The 15,268-nt window shown below is 28.6% G+C and overlaps 2 protein-coding genes across 2 annotated transcripts; both read right to left on the reverse strand.

Annotated features, from left to right (window-relative positions):
* Positions 1–291: 291 nt before the first annotated feature.
* Positions 292–2,587, reverse strand: LOC124420349. The gene is made up of 2 exons (XM_046952846.1): positions 727–2,587; positions 292–666 (listed from the first exon to the last, which is right to left on the reverse strand). The coding sequence occupies exons 1-2, from the start codon at positions 2,393–2,395 to the stop codon at positions 551–553; spliced, it is 1,785 nt and encodes a 594-aa protein (XP_046808802.1). The 5' UTR covers positions 2,396–2,587; the 3' UTR covers positions 292–550.
* Positions 2,588–3,442: 855 nt separating this feature from the next.
* Positions 3,443–5,745, reverse strand: LOC124420269. Its single transcript, XM_046952552.1, has 2 exons — positions 4,029–5,745; positions 3,443–3,572 (listed from the first exon to the last, which is right to left on the reverse strand). The coding sequence occupies exons 1-2, from the start codon at positions 5,623–5,625 to the stop codon at positions 3,454–3,456; spliced, it is 1,716 nt and encodes a 571-aa protein (XP_046808508.1). The 5' UTR covers positions 5,626–5,745; the 3' UTR covers positions 3,443–3,453.
* Positions 5,746–15,268: the final 9,523 nt, after the last annotated feature.

Genomic DNA, 15,268 nt, shown 5'->3' on the forward strand with positions numbered 1-15,268 from the left:
ATACTGCAACTATTTCAAAATATTTACAAAATTTATTTTCCATATTTTTGTTTTTTTTTGTTTTATGATTATCTTAGAAAACAAATCAGATCATTTTGAGAACTTTGATGCCTGAATAATGTAAATATTTTCATAACCTAGTAAATATTTTTGAATAATGATGATTTTTAAACAATTTTCTATAGCGATCAAAAATAATTTTTTTTTTATAAAATAATATTTATTTATGGAAAAATATTTAGAATAGAATAATAAAATTCATATTGATTTTTATATGAAAAGAGTGGTTATTTTGACAAAAAGGAGGTACTACACGAATTGAAACCGAGGACACTTGTAGCTTGATTTCCCTTTTAGTCTAAACATTTCCGGCGACGACAAGTGATGTTTCAAACGAAATTTTTCTGATTCGTTCTTAACCTCAACAAATGTGCTGAATGTTTGACACGTAGTTGATGTATTGTTAGAAACATATTTTTATTTTTAATTTGGATTTTATTTATATAGTTTTTAATATTAATTTAAATTTCAAAAAATTTAATTTTAATCTTCAAATTCCATTAAATATTAGACCGTAATTACTATTATTCACTGATAAACGTTTGTGTTTGTTAAAGTGTATTTTCTCCAAAGTCTGATCAAAATTATTGCGCAATTCTTTACAAACTGAAAAGGTAGAAAAAAGTTTTAAAAATTAATTCTATATAATTCTCAATAAGAACTTACCAACTTTAAAACCCTGAATATATATAAATCGCAAAAATCCCGGAAATTTTGGATTGTTTATTAAATTATGTAAAAGTTCTTTTGAAAACCAATCCAAACAAATTAATTTAACTTTAGGATTTCTATTCAATAAATCAAACCAAAAATCAATGGCCACTTCAAAAATTCGTGTTGGAATTTTAATACATTCAATATTCGCCGCACATTTGAATGCTTCTGTGGGAGTTAATTTCAAATCTAGATGATAATAATTTAAATGTTTAATGGTAAATTCCTTAAGCGATATGTGGTTTTTTAATATTTCTATTAAATAAGACCAGGGAAAATTGGCGGGTGCATTTCTTAGCGTTAGACAATGTAAAGAGTTTAATTGTAAGAGATTTTCTAAAGCTATAAAACCCGATTCAATTTCCAGTTCTTTTAAATGGGGGCAATTAAAAGTAAGCATTTGTCTTGGAGGTCCATAGTCATCGTGCCAGATTAATGAACGTAAATTATGATTGGCTTCATAGGCTCCTTTAAAATCGGGGGTTTTTAAAATTTCTATTTCTAAAAATTGTATTTTACTGCAAATAATAAAATCTTCAAATTCGCCTTCGTATTTGGTCCACAAAGAGGTAAATTTTTGTAAATTCATTTCGGTTAGTATTTGACGCAAATTTTGATGGGTTAATCCTTGACAGATTTGTATATTTAATTCCTCCAAACTGTTTAGCTGATGAAAATTATCAACTTTCTCAAATGTTGTATAGTTAATGGATAATATTTTTAATTTTTTACAAGTATTGGCTAATAGGTTTAAGAAATCTATTTTTATAATCCCTATATCTTGTAATGTTAATAGTTGTAGATTTTTAAAAGTCTGGAAATATAAACTCCATTTCCCTTCCGTTAGATTAGTTCCAATTTCCAATTCTTCTAAGTCATTGACTTTACACTGATCTTCCAATATATTCACATTTTCCTTTTCTATTTTATATTTTAAAAATAATTTTTTAATTTTTGATTTGGTAATTAATTCATGAAAATCTTGATAACTCAATTCCAATAACATACTGCTTCCCATGTACAAATATTTCAAATGCTTTATTTCTAACAGAGTCCATATCTTAAGATCTCGTCCCAATACTAATACATCACATTTGCCATTGAAACAGTTGTAAATGCTTAACTTTTGCAAACTCTTACAATCTCTCACTATACTTTGTATATCCGATTTTGTTAAAATCATATTATTGTAACTTAGGGACATCAAGTTTGGCATTTTTCTGAGGCTTAAAGTAAAATGACGTTTTTCATAAATTTCTTTTATATCAACACCGATTTCTACTAGTTCGTTAGGACATAATTCATATTTACTTAAATATTGTAAATTCAGTTCTTTTATATCGCAACCATATAGATTTATAAATTCTTCAAGTTCTGCCGCAGTTAAGGCCAACATATTTATGTTGCTCTCATTTTGTACCAAAAAATCTTGTGGACACTTTATAATTATCAGTTTTTCATAATCAACATTCCAAATAATATTCCGATATAAACATTTAAATTCGAATGTAACTTGAGCAAGCCGGAATTGGTCCTTCAGACTTAGATATTGAAAAATTTTTCTAGTTATTAGATTATTTATTGTTAGTTTCTCGAAATCAGTCAAATGTAATGGTGCCATTGTTGTTGTTATAGTAATTATTAAATTCCGATAATAAATGTAAGACACTTTAGATGTTTTTTACTTAAAAGTTTTACAAAAAATAACAGTTCTAAAGATGATTTTCATTTAAAATATGAGTAATAATTCCAAAGGGTTTTGAAACTGTTTATATTGCTAAAACTAATTATTAAAAGAAATTGAAAAAAACAAATCGAAATGATCGGTCGAACTGTTTATATCTATCTATGTCTTTCTAGATACCAGTACCTACGAAGTATTCTCGTCAAATTGTTATTGATGATTATATATTTTAAAATATTGGAATTATATATTTTTAACTAACCGCAAAATAAATCGAACGGATTTTATTCATATAGTCATGACTAAATCTTCTTTGAATCGTGAAAATGTTTATACCCTACTATCCACTTTAGTGGGAAGGGTATATTGAGTTTGTGCTGATGTTTGCAATATACCAATCGGCTTAGAATCGGCCCATGAACCTATTCTTATGCCCCTATTCTCAGGCCCCTGAAAAATAAACAAACAACAAAATCATGGACCAATTTTAATATTTTCAATACCAATACTAGTTCAGTTCTAGTTCAGTTCTAGTTCAGTTCTTGTTCAGTTCTAGTTCAGTTCTAGTTCAGTTCTAGTTCAGTTCTAGTTCAGTTCTAGTTCCGTTCTAGTTCAGTTCAGTTCTAGTTCAGTTCTAGTTCAGTTCTAGTTCAGTTCTAGTTCAGTTCTAGTTCAGTTCTAGTTCAGTTCTAGTTCAGTTCTAGTTCAGTTCTAGTTCAGTTTTAGTTCAGTTCTAGTTCAGTTCAGTACTTTTTGTAAATGAGTAAATGAAAACAAATAAAGTTGTGCTACTTTCTATTTCTTATGTGTTATAAAGGTACTTTTTAAATTAAACACACAGAGTACTAAATGAATGCAAATCTGAAGGATAGGACTTTTTGATATCTTTTTGTTCTAATACGAGTGCTTTAATGTTTCAGATAAGAGTGAAATTAGAAACATATATAAACCAGATGGAATAAAAATCGATAAGAATTTTTTTGTGTGATGCTATTTTATTTTGCGTTAAATAATATACCATATTTATTTTCATAGGCCGCATTTCTGGAATGATGTGTATATAACTGTATTTTCCTTATACGAGATTCCAAATTGTGTCTCAAATCTTTACAAGCTGGAAAAAGATATTGAGTTTATGAAATAATATTATAAAAAAATTCACAAACTGTACTGTATCAACGTATCAACGTTACAATAATACGATAAATAATACACAGGCCAAGAAATTTTTCACCCAACGACCAAAGTAATGTTTTTCTAAAAAATATTGCGTTTTTATAATTTTTAGTTTCAAATATATCAAATATATCGAAAATAAAATAGCGACAAAATCTTTATAGACGAAATATTGGACTTTCAGGTTTCTATTACAAACAGTGCTAAAGGCCAAAAACGGAATTTTTTTAAAAACGATATTTCATAATGTATACTTTTCTGGTGTCTGAGTTTCAACTTTCTTAAAAATTTGTTAAACAAAGATAACGCCAAACATTTTCAACATTATGCATAAATCATGTGGCATCATTCTCCCAACTTGAAACCAAAAAGGAGTTATAAAACTACAACTTACCCACTTTAATGCCATTTATATATAGAGTCTTCAAAGAGGCCGGAAATTTTGAACTCTTCAATAATGTGTGTACAAATTCTATTACAATTATGCCTGTACAATAAAATTTGATCTGAGGATTTTTTGCCACCACATCAAGCCAGAAATCAATGGCCTTTTCAAAAACCCTAGTTGATATTTGTATATACTTAAGATTGCTTAAACATCGTGGGCCTTCTGTAGGTGGTGTTTCGGAATACCAACAAAATGCCACATTTTCTATAAAGAATTCCCTAAGGGAAACATGTTCTTTAAGCAGCTGTGAGATATAAGACCAGGATAAGTTTTTATAGGGATTTACAATTGAAAAGGAACGCAAAGAAGTCAATTGCAATATCAAATCAAGAGCTATAAATCCCGACTTCATTTCAAGATATTCTAAATTGGGACATTTTAAAGAGGTCGGCTGCCAAGGATCCATATAGTAATTATCATACCAAATTAATGAATGTAAATTATTATTCTCAGCATAGGCACCTTGAAAATGATATGTTATTAATTTGTGAATGTTTAAGTAGTGGATTTTCTTTGAGATAGAAAAATCTTCAAATTCACCCTCGTAAGACGTTTCGAGAGAGGAAAATTTTATTAAATTCATTTCCGTTAACAATTGCCGTAGATTTGTTTGGGTTAAACCTTTACATTCCTGAAAATGTAACTCTTTCAAACTAGTTAAGAGATTAAAGTTTGAGATATTTTCAAATGTTGCCTTTTTAAAGGTCAATTTTTTTAATTTCCGACATTTGTCAGCTAAAAGTTGCAATATTTTATCATCAATATCGTTTACATTGTTAAGTGTTAAAATGTGAAGATTTTCAAAATGTTTCCAATACGAGATTGAGATGTTGGCCCACAATTGCTCATCAAATTTAATAGAAATTTCCAATTCTTTCAAGGTATTTTTTAAATCATCATTAGCGTCAAATAATGTCTGATCTCCCAGCAACTGGTAATTCAAATGTAAATGTTTAATATTAGTTTTAGTAACTAAATCGTGAAAATCTTTATATGACAACAATAGTTCGGTGCAACTATCTAGGCTAAACCTTTTTAATTTTTTCATTTCCAAGATGTCATCTATGTCTAGATCTCTGCCCCATTTAAATGTATAGCCATTTTCATTAGTACAATCATAGATTTTAAATTTCAACAAATTTTTACAATATCTGGCCATATTTTCTAATTGTGACTTCGTAACAGTCATATAACTATAACTTAATGCATTAAGATTTGGAAATGATCGTATATCCAAACAGGAATCGTATTTCTCATCGAGTTCTTTTATATCGCAACCATAGAGCTGCAAAAATTCTGAAAATTCTTTAGCTGTTAATTTTAATTTATTCAATTCCGTTTCATTTTTCACATGATAGTGTGTAGAATCTTTTATAATGCAAATTTTCGTATAATCAACTTTCCATATAAAGTTAATGAATAAGCTTTTCAATTGCATCGACACTTGGGCAAATTTAAGTTGTTCTTCGTAATTTAAATATTGAAAAATCTTTAGTATTATTTCAACATTTGTTAAGAGTTTATCGAAACCTTGCTGATCCATTGTACTTAGCCCTATTTTATAGTAATCGGATATTCAACTATGAATTCGTTTTTGCACTTGTGCTCTCTGCTTAAATATGCACTCACGCAAAAATTGCGAAGTCCCTATTGAGATGCTTTAACTTCGATAGCTTTGCAACGACTGACTGACTGATGACCTTAATCGCAAAAATTTGCTTTCCGTTTTTGAAATCTTTGTAGCGATTTTTTTTCCAAAAAGAAAATCATAAGGAATATCTATTAAAAATCAGACTACATCTGCTAAATGAAAGTGGTCAATTATAAAGCGATTTCTAGCATTTTTTTATAATTTATTACTCCTATTAAAGGTTTAATCAAAATCTCAAGGTGATAATTTTGTCCAGACAAGGAAACATGAAAGAAGAATATCAAAACAAGTTTGCGAGTACAAGAAACTTCGTACCGCAGGAGAGATGACTGATATTTATTTCTACTTTTCTATAACGCAAAAGTTTCCCTGTGTCAAATTTTAAATTTGATTTAAGCTCGGTTTCAAATGTGTTGGGATAATCGAAATTTAATAATTTTTTTGCTCTAATTTCTTAAAAATCACTTCAAAACACTCAAACAATATAAGCACTTGACCACACTGTTTCACAATTTGATTTCTCTTTTTTTCTATTTATCATTATGCTTCAGATGCAAATAAATTTATATGAATCATAAACGTTTTTTTTTTTTTGTAAAAAATAGAATGCAGACAAAATTGTCAACAAAATAATTTAAATGATTTTTGTTTTCAAATTTAGCGTCAAAAGTAAATATCTATTTTTTACAGTACAAAAAAAAAAATACAAGAACAGCTTTAATGACGTCATAATATACATATATAATTCTCATATAATTGAACTGACTAAACTATTTTTGTTTCCTAGCCAAAGTCCATAATACCAAGGTTTTGTAAAAAATACAATTTTTACTATAAACTTAAATTTTATCTAGTTTAGTTCTAGTTAGGCTCTAAATCAGTTCCAGCTCACATCTACTCGAGTTCTAGTTTGTGTTCTGTTCGGGTTCAGTTTTAGCTTTGTTCTAGTTCAATTATAGATCAGTATTAATTCAGTTTTAGTTCATTTCTATTTTAGTTCTAGTTTAGTTTTAGTTCAGTTCTATTTCTGTTCTAGTTCAGTTCTAGTTCAGTTCTAGTTCAGTTCTAGTTCAGTTCTAGTTCAGTTCTAGTTCAGTTCTAGTTCAGTTCTAGTTCAGTTCTAGTTCAGTTCTAGTTCAGTTCTAGTTCAGTTCTAGTTCAGTTCTAGTTCAGTTCTAGTTCAGTTCTAGTTCAGTTCTAGTTCAGTTCTAGTTCAGTTCTAGTTCAGTTCTAGTTCAGTTCTAGTTCAGTTCTAGTTCAGTTCTAGTTCAGTTCTAGTTCAGTTCTAGTTCAGTTCTAGTTAAGTTCTAGTTCAGTTCTAGTTCAGTTCTAGTTCAGTTCTAGTTCAGTTCTAGTTCAGTTCTAGCTCAGTTTTAGTTCAGTTCTAGTTCAGTTCTAGCTCAGTTCTAGTTCTCTACTAGTTCAGTTCTAGTTCAGTTCTAGTTCAGTTCTAGTTCAGTTCTAGTTCAGTTCTAGTTCAGTTCTAGTTCAGTTCTAGTTCAGTTCTAGTTCAGTTCTAGTTCAGTTCTAGTTCAGTTCTAGTTCAGTTCTAGTTCAGTTCTAGTTCAGTTCTAGTTCAGTTCTAGTTCAGTTCTAGTTCAGTTCTAGTTCAGTTCTAGTTCAGTTCTAGTTCAGTTCTAGTTCAATTCTAATTCAGTTCTAGTTCATTTCTAGTTCAGTTCTAGTTTAGTTCTAGTTCAGTTGTAGTTCAGTTCTTGTTCAGTTCTTGTTCAGTTCTAGTTCCGTTCTATTTCCGTTCTATTTCCTGTTTACCAACTGATGTTTTTAGCCCATGTGTAGAAAAAATCAGATTCAAATATCAGAAGATGTAAACAACTTTGAGACTACGCTTCTTCTTCAGACTTAAAAACTCCTACAATTGAATTAGAAAATTTGCAATAAAATTAGAAATGTTCAAAATAAAAGAGAAATTTTCACCATAAAAGAGAAACTTTAATTTGTTTACATTTCAAATCCTTCATGTATAATTTACAGAAAAAATCAAAAACTACCAGCAAAACATCACTCATAAAAACGTGCGATAATGGTTTTATTACAACTAATTAATGACACCTGCAAACTAATCATAAATTTTCAATAACAAGACAAAAAAACTACGTAATAAATTTTTGAAACTTAAAAAACAAAATATTGACCAAAAACATATTCCCTTAAACTGATTGAACACTTGTTTAACAAATAATATAAAAATATATTTGTAGCAAAAAAAAAGAAAAAAAAAACACGTACAAAAAAATAAAAACAATAATTTGAGATAAAGTTATATGTGAAACGTAATTAATTAAAAACGTTAAAAAAATAAAAGAAAAATGTACTTATACTTTAAACAGAATTATTTAACGCAAAAAATATAAGAAGTTGTAACAAAGACATCTGTACTTAAAATAGCGAGGGTGGTTTTAAAAGTTATTTATAAAAAGATGTAAAATTTTTAAATAGTCTTTTCTAGATAATGATTATATTTGAGGTCCAGTTAAAAATGTTAGAAATGTAACCGATCCCCTTAGAAAATCACATTGATTAGTTATAATGTATCTTTAAGCAATTTTAATGCCTACCACCCTCATTTATTTTGATAAGAAATTTTTCTTTTTTTTAAGTTTTGATTTTTTTTAGATTTCAATTAATAAAACCCCAACCAACCTACCAACCTACCAACCAACCTACCAACCAACCAACAACCATATGGTTTAGGTTGATTGCTTCATTACTGCTGATTAAAAATAAACAAAATAAATTTTAAATTTTAAGTACAAATTTGGTACAATTGTACTCGTTTTCTAAATAACTAACTATTTTGAAAATAAAATCTTAGAGACGCGACTTCTTCCGTCCCCAAGGCTAGTTGGTTGGTTGATAAGGTTGGGTTGCCCGACTGGCTGCTTAACAGAGTGACTGGCCTCATTGAGGTAGAATGCTTCTTATCATATTAAAGTAATTTAGTTCTTATTATTGTTTTATAACTTCAACGCCAACTAAATTGTATGCCAGGTGTTTTTCTTTTTTTATTTTTTTTTAGGAAATACTTAGTTGGGTGCAAAAACCATCATCATGAATGTTTTCCGCTTATGAAATAGGTTTTCTTATCAATTATTTGTACAAGTTGCAAATACAACTAAATATTGCGGAATATTTGTTAATTTAACAGGTGGTTGCACTTAAAATAAAGAAGCATGATAATTGTAGGAGAACGACTGTTTAGTTTAATTAATTAAATTACCGCGATTTTTTTGCAGGTGGTAGTTTTGATAATATATTTTAGTAATTTTTATAAAAAAAATTAAGTTCAGGTTAAGTTCACGTATATGTCAGTAAAGTGGTTACTAGATCGATTGTGGGTTCAAAATCCGTCTTATGTTCAGTTTTATATCATTTCAATTTTAGCACCATAATACCAAATCGCCCTTACTTTAAAATAATTATCAAAAAATCGTATATTTTTTATCGAGTGCATTTGCTCTAAACCTATAAATTCGTTATTTTCTAAATAAAAACAATAATTGATTGTGACATTTATTAAACAAATCATGACTAAAGCTAAAAAACAAACAAATAAATTTATAAAAAATATTCGTAACAAATGTACTCGGCTTTATACTTTTGAAGTATTTGTTTTTTGGGTTGTGATTGCTTGCCAGTACACACATGTTTATTACATTCAACTTTTTCCCCGAAAATTATGATAAGAAATTATTATTTTTGCTGTTGTCATAAACAGGTGTATTTGAGTACATTTTCATTGAAGTTTTTATCAGTAGAAAAATAGAAACATTTGTAAGGTAAAAGTTTAATTAGGAATTTATTGTTATTGTTATTTTATTGCGGAATTAAGAACACTTGAACCTACATATATATAAGAATGCAGGTGGGATAGTTTTATATAAATTCTAAAAGGAAACTTGTGATCAGTTTTAGTTCAGTGCTAGTTCAGTTTTAGCTTAGTTCTAGCTCAGTTCTAGTTCAGTTCTAATTCAGTTCTAGTTCAGTGCTAGTTCAGTTTTAACTTAGTTCTAGATCAGTTCTAGTTCAGTTCTAATTCAGTTCTATTTCAGTTCTAGTTCAGTGCTAGTTCAGTTTTAGCTTAGTTCTAGCTCAGTTCTAGTTCAGTTCTAGTTCAGTTCTAGTTCAGTTCTAGTTCAGTTCTAGTTCAGTTCTAGTTCAGCTCTAGTTCAGTTCTAGTTCAGTTCTAGTTCAGTTCTAGTTCAGTTCTAGTTCAGTTCTAGTTCAGTTCTAGTTCAGTTCTAGTTCAGTTCTAGTTCAGTTCTAGTTCAGTTCTAGTTCAGGTCTACTTCAGTTCTAGTTCAGTTCTAGTTCAGTTCAGCTCTAGTTCAGTTCTTGTTCAGTTCAGCTCTAGTTCAGTTCAGCTCTAGTTCAGTTCTAGTTCAGTTCTAGTTCAGTTCTAGTTCAGTTCTAGTTCAGTTCTAGTTCAGTTCTAGTTTAGTTCTAGTTAAGTTCTAGTTAAGTTCTAGTTAAGTTCTAGTTCAGTTCTAGTTCAGTTCTAGTTCAGTTCTAGTTCAGTTCTAGTTCAGTTCTAGTTCAGTTCTAGTTCTAGTTCAGTTCTAGTTCAGTTCTAGTTCAGTTCTAGTTCAGTTCTAGTTCAGTTCTAGTTCAGTTCTAGTTTTTCTAGTTCAGTTCTAGTTCAGTTCTAGTTCAGTTCTAGTTCAGTTCTAGTTCAGTTCTAGTTCAGTTCTAGTTCAGTTCTAGTTCAGTTCTAGTTCAGTTCTAGTTCAGTTCTAGTTCAGTTCTAGTTCAGTTCTAGATCAGTTCTAGTTCAGTTCTAGTTCAGTTCTAGTTCAGTTCTAGTTCAGTTCTAGTTCAGTTCTAGTTCAGTTCTAGTTCAGTTCTAGTTCAGTTCTAGTTCAGTTCTAGTTCAGTTCTAGTTCAGTTCTAGTTCAGTTCTAGTTCAGTTCTAGTTCAGTTCTAGTTCAGTTCTAGTTCAGTTCTAGTTCAGTTCTAGTTCAGTTCTAGTTCAGTTCTAGTTCAGTTCTAGTTCAGTTCTAGTTCAGGTCTACTTCAGTTCTAGTTCAGTTCTAGTTCAGTTCAGCTCTAGTTCAGTTCTTGTTCAGTTCAGCTCTAGTTCAGTTCAGCTCTAGTTCAGTTCTAGTTCAGTTCTAGTTCAGTTCTAGTTCAGTTCTAGTTCAGTTCTAGTTCAGTTCTAGTTTAGTTCTAGTTAAGTTCTAGTTAAGTTCTAGTTAAGTTCTAGTTCAGTTCTAGTTCAGTTCTAGTTCAGTTCTAGTTCAGTTCTAGTTCAGTTCTAGTTCAGTTCTAGTTCAGTTCTAGTTCAGTTCTAGTTCAGTTCTAGTTCAGTTCTAGTTCAGTTCTAGTTCAGTTCTAGTTCAGTTCTAGTTCAGTTCTAGTTCAGTTCTAGTTCAGTTCTAGTTCAGTTCTAGTTCAGTTCTAGTTCAGTTCTAGTTCAGTTCTAGTTCAGTTCTAGTTAAGTTCTAGTTAAGTTCTAGTTAAGTTCTAGTTCAGTTCTAGTTCAGTTCTAGTTCAGTTCTAGTTCAGTTCTAGTTCAGTTCTAGTTCAGTTCTAGTTCAGTTCTAGTTCAGTTCTAGTTCAGTTCTAGTTCAGTTCTAGTTCAGTTCTAGTTCAGTTCTAGTTCAGTTCTAGTTCTTTTCTAGTTCAGTTTTAGATTACTTCCAATTCAGTTCAAAATGTCTCATTATTTTTATTTAGTTTTCATGTTTTGTTTTTTTTTTCAAATAATTTTTATTACATACATATTTTTATTCCCTTTTGCATAATATCCGGTTGTGATAACTTTATTTGTTTATTTTAACCCCTTTAAAGAAAACGTAAAATATTCATATCCTTTTAAAGATCCTTAGGGAAATCATTGTTTTTTTTCATATCCATAAATTTTAAACTTTATTTTAAAGATAAATCGCACTCCAACCCAATCATAAGTGAAAGTTTACTTACTATCCTTCAATCTAATCTAAATGAAGTGTCATATTATTTATTCATCACTTGTATTACTATTGTGCAACGCACTCACTTACGGCACGAACTCACATAATGTCCACAAAATACATATAATAGCTAGAAGGACAGACAGACGCAAACGCAGACACACATGTTCAACTTGCTAGCAGCGATCCATCTATCCATTTGTCTGTCTGTTGTTTTTACATGCGACTACAAATATGAGGCACGACGACACGAAACAGTAGCAGTCAAACAGTGGCAGATTGTTGGCTTAAGACATGAAATTTAACCCCCAAATTAATAAAAACAAACATTTCTTACAAACACATACTAATACTTTAAGGAAAGATGAACATTATTTTTAATAGTTTTAATAACTTTATATCATACATTTAGTTTTATTTTAAGAAAAAGTTAAAATAAGTTAAATTAACGTCAAAATGTTTGTTGGCAGCACTAAACTTATTAGTTGCATTCAAAGCTGTCTGGTGAGGATATCGTAAAGCGATACTTAAAAATCTAAATTTTCCCAACTTGCAGAGCTTCCAGTAATATATTTACATATATCAGAGCTAAACCAGATATATAGGTCAGTTAAAGTGACAATCTAGAGAGGACGATGCAAAAAACACAAACTAAAACAACTTCTATTACAAGTATGCTTCCTGGTAAGTTGATTTGTAAGTTTATTATACAACAATATTTTCTGCTGCAGTCTAATATAACAAAAACCTGCTGTGCATATAAAATATTGAAACTGAAAGTAATCGTTCAGACGTTTACTAATTGGTTGGCCAAATAAAAGTTTGTTTTTCCAATATTTTTGGGGTTTATTTTGTTCAATTCTCATTGTCTTAACCTATATTCATATCGTAATGACTTTCTTATCTCATTGGGGAATTATTACCAGAAAACGAGTACAAAATGTTTCAAAATGACTTTCCCCCTAAACTGCAACGATTATGACAGATGTTAAGACTAAAAATATCATTTTATAACTTAATATAAAATATTTATAAGGATTTTGGGATGTTACTACCAAATATATACATTCATACGCTATTCCTGCCAGACTTGAAATGAATTTCATGTTGTTGGCACATGTTATGATTGGTTTTCCATTTGGTAAAATGGCACTGGATTAAAGTGGTGTGTTATGCCTGTTTAGCTCGTGTGGCAACATAAATAAATATTTCATATTAATAACTTCGTTAACGTAAAAAAGGGGTTAAAATTTGCAATTATATCATATTGGCAAATTGTTTTCAAGTGTTCATAAATATTTTATAATGTAAATTATTTTATTACATTTTATTTTATTTATTAAATTTCATTTTACTTTATTGCAATATATTTTAATTATTTTTTTTCTAAATATCAGTTATTATATTTTATTTGTTTATATATTATTAAATTTATTATAATAAATTTACAATGTAAACGGTCAATGATCCAATTAACTAGACAACGATTAAAATTTGTTATGAAAACAAAGAAACTATTTATATGTCGATAATTTTCTCATAAAAATATCAAATGTAAAATACTGTAAAAATAACAATTATTTAAGTTAAAGAAATACAATTATTAAAACGAAATGACTTGAATCATATGGATTGGAAAATATAAAAGATATAAAAAATTTATAATATTTTTCATTGTATTAAATTAGTGACTATTGGAATATAGAATTGAAAAAAAGACTTACCGTGAAATAGAGTGACAAAAAATATATAATACAACATTAGTTGGTTTTTGTTTAGTTCTAGTTAGATCCTAGTTAGGGCCTAGTTCTAGTTCAATTCTAGTTCATTCCTGGTTCAGTTCTAGTTCAGTTCTAGTTCAGTACTAGTTGAGTTCTAGTTCAGTTCTAGTTCAGTTCAAGTTTAGTTCAAGTTTAGTTCTAGTTCAGTTCAGTTCTAGTTCAGTTCTAGTTCAGTTCTAGTTCAGTTCTAGTTCAGTTCTAGTTCAGTTCTAGTTCAGTTCTAGTTCAGTTCTAGTTCAGTTCTAGTTCAGTTCTAGTTCAGTTCTAGTTCAGTTCTAGTTCAGTTCTAGTTCAGTTCTAGTTCAGTTCTAGTTCAGTTCTAGTTCAGTTCTAGTTCAGTTCTAGTTCAGTTCTAGTTCAGTTCTAGTTCATTTAAAGTTCAGTTCTAGTTCAGTTGTGGTTAAAGAAATAGCTATTTCTCAGCTACATGTAATTTTTGCCACCCTGTAATAATCTACACTCATATATAAAATTATGTTTGCACAAAAAAGCCAATAATAAGAAAATTATTAAAGCAAATATGAATAAAAAGTATAGAAAAAAAGCAAATCTACCTACAGATAAAATTTCTGCACCTGCAGCTCATAAAAACAAATTCTCTATCACACAAATTAATATGAATTAGTTGTATTTCCCATGCCTGCAGGCATAAATTAGGCCCCCACAAAAAATTGGATACACAAGACAGACACAAGAACACACATACAAATAAATTGACATAAATATATTTATATTTAAATAAATAAAATAAAAATTATTTATAAATAAATAGATATGGATTTAAAACGTATAAATATACAAATATTTTAAGCAAAATAAAAAAAAATAAAAAATGGTAGGAAAAAAAATTAAATGTTATTAGAGGCAAACAAATTGTAGAACTGCTTCTTCGGTAGTGTGGCATATGGAACGAGCTAGTTGTATGTTGCAGTCAAACAGTCACTATTTTGCCACAAATGAAAAAAAAAACGAAAATGCGTTTTGAATTTTTTATTAAAGAAAAATTTAACAAAAAAAAATAAATAAATAAAATTATTATTGGTTAAATGTTAATTACGCTGACCATATCTGTCAATTTAGTTATTTTTTTCGATTACAACAAAATACTTATAATAATATATATAAAAAAAACGTTTTTAAACAAAATTTAATATGGTTACAAAAAAATACTTGTCGTACATATGTTGCATTAGAAAAAAAAAATAAAAAATATTTGTTTGGCGCCAACAAATTTCGTTAAAATCAAACTAAAATAATAATTTTAACCGTTTAACATTTTTAAGATTCAAAACGTAACATTTCTCTCTAGACATTTATTTAAGTTAATTTTAGTTTTTGAATTCTTAACAAAAAGTTTCTATAAAATTAAAATTATTATTAAAACAGGTGGAATACGTGCTGACACATACTGAACAGAGTGAATTTCCTCGATCACAGTCGAGTAAACAATATAAATAAATTAAATATTATATGAATACTTGAAAAATATTAAGTGCTGTTAAGAAAAAAATATTGTAAATTTTAAAAATTTTTATTACAGCACGTAATAATGATTAAAATTATAAATTTAATGATTTTGTTAAAAAATAAAATTTCCAATTGTTTTTAACGAAAAAAATGTTAACGCCAGTTATTTGTTATTGAAAAACACTTATAAAATGTCTTTTATAACTATTGTTGGTTTATTCATTACTTGCCTATTACTAAGTAAGGCATGTAGTATGCAGTAGTTATAAAATAATATCTCTGTAGATGTTATTTATCTCTAATAAGATTTTCGTAATTAGTTCCGTTTAAAAGATTTTTAATGTCATTATATAC

The sequence above is a fragment of the Lucilia cuprina genome, chromosome 5, assembly GCF_022045245.1.
Source record: "Lucilia cuprina isolate Lc7/37 chromosome 5, ASM2204524v1, whole genome shotgun sequence".
In the NCBI taxonomy this organism is placed as follows: Eukaryota; Metazoa; Arthropoda; class Insecta; order Diptera; family Calliphoridae; genus Lucilia; species Lucilia cuprina.

Bases quoted from the DNA above. Each gene is read 5' to 3' on its own strand.
- LOC124420349 (XM_046952846.1), bottom strand. From the start codon at position 2,395: ATGGCACCATTACATTTGACTGATTTCGAGAAACTAACAATAAATAAT. The intron at 667-726 runs GTAAGTTCTTAT...CTACCTTTTCAG, and splicing joins TATTCAGGGTTTTAAAGTTG to TTTGTAAAGAATTGCGCAAT.
- LOC124420269 (XM_046952552.1), bottom strand. From the start codon at position 5,625: ATGGATCAGCAAGGTTTCGATAAACTCTTAACAAATGTTGAAATAATA. The intron at 3,573-4,028 runs GTAAGTTGTAGT...ATCTTTTTCCAG, and splicing joins TATAAATGGCATTAAAGTGG to CTTGTAAAGATTTGAGACAC.